General features: G+C 38.0%; 1 protein-coding gene and 1 long non-coding RNA gene across 2 annotated transcripts; both read left to right on the top strand.

Annotated features, from left to right (window-relative positions):
• The first annotated feature begins 373 nt into the window (after window positions 1-373).
• Window positions 374-6393, top strand: LOC121397729. Its single transcript, XR_005963875.1, has 3 exons — window positions 374-503; window positions 2325-2389; window positions 6306-6393. It is a non-coding gene; the product is annotated as an uncharacterized LOC121397729 (long non-coding RNA).
• A 23-nt stretch (window positions 6394-6416) lies between these two features.
• gpr68.S (G protein-coupled receptor 68 S homeolog) lies at window positions 6417-7487 on the top strand. Its single transcript, XM_018233821.2, has one exon. It carries the CDS (start codon window positions 6417-6419, stop codon window positions 7485-7487), a length of 1071 nt encoding a protein of 356 aa, XP_018089310.1.
• The last annotated feature ends 784 nt before the right edge of the window (window positions 7488-8271 follow it).

Consider the following 8271-nt stretch of genomic DNA (forward strand, 5'->3'; position numbering starts at 1 on the left):
GGTCTATATATATATATATATATATATATATATATATATATATATATATATATATATATATATATATATATATATATATATATATATATATATATATATATATATATATATACCTTCCAGCAGTAAATGGGGTTAAATGAATGCCTGCAAATAAATACACCTCAAGCAAGCTACTGTATACTGTATGTGGCCAGGCTGCTAAGAGGCTGCTGCTATTGACTTGCAATTCATTAATGTGCAAGTAAAATAATTCATTATCAGACTTTCATGCTCAGATCGAGGATTAACTGACACATTCAGACCTGTCTAAAGCGTAAACCCTGACTAATTGGAAACAAATCTCTGCACACAATTGTGTTTATTGTAGGACAGAGGTTTCTCAGAAAAGGAAAGGAAGGAATAGCATAAGGATAGAACTCCACGGGCGATTTTACCTGCGATGCCTTCCGTTCTGACGCAATGAGACTAATCGCAGGTGTCACATCGGATGTGCCGAAACTAATGTAAGTAATATAAATGTTGCATGTAGAAGCTGATTGCATCCGACACAACATGACTGTCAAATGAAGACGCAACATGCAGTGTTCACATCTGACCGTCGCGTCGGACTCTACAAGGTAAAATTTCATTCCTGAACCAGCAAGTCAGAATATTGGTGTGTAGGCGCCATCTGCGGTCATTTTGCCTGGGCATGTGCTTTCATAAAAAGCCAGCACTTAAGGATGGAACTGCTTTCTGGCAGGCTGCTGTTTTTCCTTCTCAATGTAACTGAATGTGTCGCAGTGGGACCTGGATTTTACTATTGAGTGTTGTTCTTAGATCTACCAGGCAGCTGTAATCTTGTGTTAGGGAGCTGCTATCTGGTTACCTTCCCATTGTTCTGTTGTTAGGTTGCTGGGGGGGGGGAAAGGGAGGGGATGATATCACTCCAACTTGCAGTACAGCAGTAAAGAGTGACTGATGTTTATCATAGCACAAGTCACATGACTGGGGCACCTGGGAAACTGTCTAGCCCCATGTCAGATTTCAGAATTAAATATAAAAAAGTATGTTTGATCCTTTGAGAAACGGATTTCAGTGCAGAATACTGCTGGAGCAGCACTATTAACTGATGTGTTTTTCCCATGACAGTATCCCTTTAACTTCAAAACTTCATATGTATAATAATTACCCAGGGCCTGACTACAGAAATGATGTTAAGGGGCTTATTGAACGCACAAGTTCAACTTTGACTAAAATTAAATTTAAAAGAAAAAAGTTATGGATTTGAATTATGGTTCCAAAAACTCAAAGGTTTGATATTTATTTAGCTATTGAAAATGAGAATACAAAATTCAGTGTATTCAAGGTTTTTTTCCACCGTTTTATTTGACTTAAGTATTTTTATATTCGGATAAATTCTCATAAATAAGCAAACATTCCAGTTCCACTAAATTGTATTCCAATTGGGAAAAAAAATTGTAAATGTGACAAATCTGAATTTTGATATATAGGTCTCAGGAGCAAATTCACTAAGCGCCGAAGCGCCTAACGCTAGCGTCAATTCGCTAGCGTTGGGCATTTTCGTTACTTCGCAAATTCACTAACGAACGCTGGCGTAAATTCGCTTGTGTTACTTCGCACCCTTACGCCTGGCAAATTTTCACTACGGACGTAACTACGCAAATTCAGTAACGCGCGCATGGTACTGAACGCTACCTTTTACGCTAGACTTCCTTCGCCACCTCAGACCAGGTGAAGTGCAATAGAGTAGATAGGGATTGCTTCAAAAAAAAGTTCAGATTTTTTCTAAGTCCCAAAAACGCTGGCATTTTTTCTATATTATGGGTGATAGGCTGAAAAAGATCGAAAATATTTTTGGGGCTCCCCTCCTTCCCCCCTACATTTCCTAACTTAACTATACAGTGGGCACATGTGTAGGGCAAAGAAAATTTTTATTTGATGTTTTGAAGGTTTCCCAGGCTTGTGTAGTGATTGTACGTATTCCTCCATTGAAATTTGAATTTGGCGCCGTATGCAAATTAACCATCGCTAGCGTAACTTCGCTTCGATTAGCGAATCAACGCTAGTGCAACTTCAGATTTTAGTGAATTTGCGGAGCGCTGGCGAAACTACGCCTGGTGAAGTGTGGCGAAGTGCGGCGAAGTTACGCCTGGCGCAACTACGAATCTTAGTGAATTTGGCCCTCAGTGTTACAGGCTTCTGGAGATACAGCCATGCAAATTCAGATGGGGATCAATTCATTCATTTTACTGAATGGCAAATCTTACACTGTAATTTGGTCCTCTGTCTTATTTGTATTAAATCTCTTTATTTGTTTTAAGGTACAGAAATAAGTAAAGAGGAAAATGAGGGGGAAGTATCAAGAAAGGGTTCAAAAAAGGAACTTGTAAGTACCATAGGATAATACTTCTGGAAATATATATTTTTTTATTGTTTTTTATTATTTCCATTCTATTGAGCCCAGTAAGCAATTTTATTATGTATTTTATTTTGAAATGAAGCTGGGTCTTTGATCGGGAGCTCATTTATCTGTTGTGTGCTAGCACCCACAAGCTAAAGTTACTACTTCTGATGAAAGATTATTCTAGGTCAAGATATTTATATTTGTTAGGTGTAATTGTATTTTATGGTTGAGGTGGTATTGGACACATATATCCAGAACAACAACTGTGCCGGCCTAAACGGTATGGAATAGTGACGGGCGAATAAATTTGTCAGGGGCAAATTTGCGTTGGATTTCCACCGACGATTACATTTGCGAAACTGCAGCAAAAAATCAGCCGGCCACGGATCAGAATAGTTGCGCATAAAAATTTTGCACGTCAAAATTATTCGAACGCCCATTGACTTCAATGCATTTGGACAAAATAGACATGCGTATAAAAATTGTCGTAGGCATCAAAATTGACGCATTTAAAAATAATTTTGACGCCCTATAATTTTGCGGTAAATTCGCACATTTTTCTGTGAAACGGGACAAATTCGCCCATCATTAGTATGGAATGGGACCTCTTCAAAAGCAGACACGGGTACAGGCGTCTGGAACTGTCTTGTTTAAAACCAGGGACCACTGCTCCTCCTGCCATTTATTCAACAGCAAAAAATGAACAGATATACCATGTCCATTCCTGTGGAATAAGTAAGTACAAAAAGGTAAGCACACCCTTTTCTCTAATACCTCTAATTTAATTTGGAATCTGTAGGATTCAGAGCAGGATCTAATTGGATATGTTAACTAATGTGTATATCCGCATACAAACAAGAGCATCTCCAAATGGATAATCTGGCCACTTGCCTGATCCAGGTATCTCAGTTATATCTGTGTGACTGACAAACCCTCGCCTAAGGGCCTCTGTTGAAAAATGTTGATAGTGTGTGGCCAAATATGCTGCAATTGGGCTGAAGTGGCAAATCTGAGCAACTATTCCCAGCTCTAGGCTTGAATTACAGACTGTCCTAATCCAACAGAAACAATTGATACAGAGCACAATAAAAAGGTTGCAGAGTTGTATTCATTTGCCAGTTGCCACCAAAAGTCCTGACTTTAGGGGGCAGATTTTCAATATTCGACTGCCGAATGTAAATCCTTCGACTTCAAATATCGAAGTCTAATTTATTTAGCGCTTTTCCTACGATCGAACGATCGAAGGAATAATCGTTTGATCGAACGATTGAATCCTTCGAATCGAACAATTCGAAGGATTTTAATCCATCGATTGAAGGATATTCCTTCGATCAGAAAATTGTTAGGAAGCCTATGGGGACCTTCCCCATAGGCTAACATTGGCCTCGGTAGGTTTTAGGTGGCAAACTAGGGGGGTCAAAGTATTTTTTAAAGAGACAGTACTTCGACTATCGAATGGTCGAATAGTCGAACGATTTTTACTTCGAATCGTTTGATTCGAAGTCAAAGGTCGAAGTAGCCCATTCGATGGTCGAAGTAGCCCATTCGATGGTCGAAGTAGCCAAAAAAAAACCTTCGAAATTCGAAGTTTTTTTCCTCTATTCCTTCACTCAAGCTAAGTAAATGGGGCCCCCAAGAGTGTGTACATGAAGTCAGCACTCAAATTGAACTAAAGCAGCCGGTTTCTTGCTGACCTGAATACTCTCTACCTAACACTGGCCCATTGCAGGATTTCATAAATCCTCAAAGCATGCAATCTGCAGTTCACATAATCATTTTCTCAGTAATCCCTTTTATTTTTTTCTGACTAGCTGTTACATGCTATTTTTTTTATGTTTGCCGTTTCCTCTATTTAAAATATTTTGGTTACCAGACGTGTGCTATGCCTGGCTACTGGGCCAACAGGTTCAACGACAATAGGATTATGTACTGTTTCTTTTTTGCTATGGAAAATTCCAAGTTTCAGGTATATTTCTAAGCAGGAAAAGCAAAATCCTTTTTTTTTTTTTAAAAAAAAAAAAAAAAGATCTTTTAGTAAAGAACTTTTGTAAGTAGTTAAACTGAAGAAAAAGGCTTGGGTGGGCCCCACTTGAAAATGAAACATGTGAAAATGAAAAAATAATAATGTGGAACCATGAGCTTGTACTACAACATGTACATCCACTATGGGGACTTACAATTCAGGATACAGTTCAGAATAATAGGTGTATGTTTAAAAAAGTGAATAAAGCTCAAAATCCTTATAATAGCTTTTATTTCCATACACACAAATGCATTGGTAACACTGCACATTCTATTCCAATTCAAAACATGAAGAATAAATATATCAAATTTGTGTTATTCTTTTACAGAAAGTGAAAAAATTGAATTTTAGGCTGTTCCAAAAAATAGCAGTGTCTGTATTCTTCATTACAAACTCATTCACTGTATAAACTGAAAAATGTGTCAATGTTTAGCTTTCCTTTGAATCACTGAACTAATATTTAGTTGTATAATCAGTGTTTCTGAGAACTGCTGCACATCTGTGTTACATGGAGTCCACCAACTTCTGGCACCTGTTGCATTCCACAATTCTTCTGCATTTCTTGGTTTTGCCTCAGAAACAACATTTTTGATGTCACCCCGCAAGTTTTCTATTGGATTAAGGTCCAGGGATTGGGCTGGCCACTCCATAACATCAATCTTGTTGGTCTGGAACAAAGATGTTGCTCATTTACTGGTGTGTTTGGGGTCGTTGTCTTGTTGAAACCCCCATTTCAAGGGCATTTCCTCTTCAGCATAAGGCAACATGACCTCTTCAAGTATTTTGATGTATTGAAACTGATCCATAATCCCTGGTATGTGATAAATAGACCCAACACCATAAGATGAGAAACATCCCCATATCATGATGCTTTTGCCACCATGTCTTCACTTGAATTCAGTGTTTGGGGGGTCGTCTGACAAACTGTCTGCGGCCCCTAGGCCCAAAAAGAACAATCTTTCTTTCATCAGTCATTTCTTTAGGCAAATCAATGTGTTCTTTGGCCAATTGTAACCTTTTCAACATTTTTTTCAACAATGGGAGTGTGCAGAGGCTTCTTGCCGATAGCTTGGCTTCACATAGGCATCTTATATGTGTACTCACAGGTAAATTTAGACCTTCGTTGATCTTCCTGGAGTTGATTATTGGTCATTTTGGCTATTCTTCTATCCACTGTGCACTTCTTTATATGTTTTCCCCTCTCCAATTAACTGTATAATCCAAGTACAACGTTCTTCTGAACAATGTCTGAGACAAACCATTTTACAGAGAGAAATGAACTATAACCAGTATGTACAACATTTGCTGCCTTCCTTCCTTAAATAAGGGCCGTAATTGACCCGTTTTTTCACAAAATGAATGACCTCACTAATTGAACTCCACACTGATATTATTTGGAACAAGTCTCAATTAATGATTGAATTACACAGAATCAGCAGCATGTCAAGACTGTTGGGTCTATTGGTTTTCTATTACTCTATGGCACCTACTAGTAAATTATTTGCCATGTAGAAATATCATTTCTACCAAAAACAGTGATTGATCAGGTTAGTGATGTTGGACTGCTATTATACTGAACACAACCGTATATGTGAGCTGCCAGCACGCCGATTACTATTTCTAACCCCTTTCTTGGTTTTGCTCAAGTGCTGGGATACCTTATGTTTATTCATGTATTCCACTAGATTGGTCAAATGTAATGTAACACAGTTGTGCAGAATTATATGCTATGTAAGATATATGGTGCCTGTATAGTAAACACATACGTACATATATCATTTGTGATCTTGGTGGCAGCCTTCTGAAACAAATTTTTATATATTTAGCCTGTTAAAAAAAACTAACAAACTCATATCTACTTGTTTAATTTGACAGGGATATTGCAGCTGATAACAACATTTCAGAGACACAGGTATAAGGAGAAAGTAAACTGGAACAAGATGGCAGCCAAAGGCTACAAAAAGTTCAGACATTCTAAATTGTGACATGGAAAACAGCACAGATGATGATCCAGAGAGCAATCTGACTTTCTGTTTAGTTGACCACACTCTACGCCAAACTCTATTCCCTGTGGTGTACGTTGCTGTTCTTGGTGTTGGTCTGCCAGCAAATTGCTTGTCATTGTATTATGGATATTTACAAATAAAAGCCAAGAATGAACTCGGTATATATCTGTGCAACTTAACAGTGGCTGACCTCCTTTATATCTTCTCTCTGCCCTTCTGGCTTCAGTATGTTTTGCAGCAAGATAACTGGACCTATAATGAGACAATGTGCAGGATCTGTGGCATTCTGCTGTATGAGAATATATACATCAGCATTGGATTTCTCTGCTGTATCTCAGTAGACCGTTACCTTGCCTTGGTTCATCCTTTCAAGTTCCACAAACTGAGGACAATGAAGGCCGCTCTTGCTGTTAGCATGATTATTTGGCTCAAGGAAATAATGACAAGCTACATTTTCTTCATACATGGAGAAGTCAGTGAAGATCCAGAAAGCCACATAGTATGCTTTGAACATTATCCAATTCAACCATGGGAGCACAATATTAATTACTATCGCTTCTTTGCTGGGTTCCTTTTTCCAATAATTCTACTGCTGTTTTCCTACTGCTGCATTTTTAGAGAGGTTGGAAACAGCAAAGGCGCCCAGACTAAGAAAAAGCTGCAAGTCAAGCAGTTGGTTCTCAGCACTGTTATCATCTTCTTGGTATGTTTTGGACCATACCATGTACTGGTGGTCATCCGAAGTTTCTTTGAAAGAAATTGTTTATTTGCTGTTAAAATATTTAATGTTTACCACTTTTCGCTGCTGCTAACCAGCCTCAACTGTGTTGCAGATCCAGTGTTATATTGTTTTGCCAGTGAAAATACTTACAAAGACTTTATTAAACTAAAAAGCTCATGCATGACAAGTTTAAGTTGCCTCAAAGATGAACAGAAGGAACCAAAGCAATTCAAAAGTGCAGAGACTTACCCTGCAACACAAGTACCACTTGAGATCGAGCCTGTGGAGCTATGTGAAAAGAAGATTCAAGCACTCAGTTTAGGGTGCTGAAAAAAATGTAGTTAGCAGGGTACCTCTACATCAACCTATTTCTCCCAGGATCAAGGAGAAGTACAAAAAGCAATTTAAGTGCATACTGTACGTGTTAATATCTGCAGGTCACATAAAATAAGCTTTCATTTGAAAAAGACATAAAACCAGTGTTTATTATTGAAATAAAATTATTTTATAAACAATGTTTTCCAAATACAGTTGTGAATGGATTTATTTAAGGTATAGTTGATAGATTATACTCATAATTATTCAGTTTAATATGTAATAAAAACAGTGCCACATGCATGCAATCTAATGGGTACTGTAAGGCTAGAATATTTGCAGAATTTCATATTCAAGGATGTTAATTCCTTGGCGGGGAGCAAAACTTAGGGCAAGGCCAGACGTGCCATTTTACGTTGCGTTTTTAAAAAAGCTCCGTAAATACGCAACTGCCCCACCACTGAAACTAATAGGAACACACACTATGGCAATTCTCACAGGGCACTTGCAAACTGAAATTCGCCACAGGACGCCAGTATTAGCGTTTTTCAGCAGAAAGGCCAATACGTAAAGAAACTACCACATCAATAGACTCTATGAGATGTAAATACACAGCGTATTTTAAATATGGTGTCCAAATTCTCGCGAGATAAATGACGCATATACGTTTTTACGGTGTATTAGGCCGGTGGCGTAATTACGTTGCGTATTGATGATCATTCCTGCTCTATTTTGCATGTAAATATTCAATAATATTTTCTATTTCTAGCCAGAGGAATTATGGGGAACGAGAACAATG

The sequence above is a fragment of the Xenopus laevis genome, chromosome 8S (genome assembly GCF_017654675.1).
Source record: "Xenopus laevis strain J_2021 chromosome 8S, Xenopus_laevis_v10.1, whole genome shotgun sequence".
Classification (NCBI taxonomy): Eukaryota; Metazoa; Chordata; class Amphibia; order Anura; family Pipidae; genus Xenopus; species Xenopus laevis.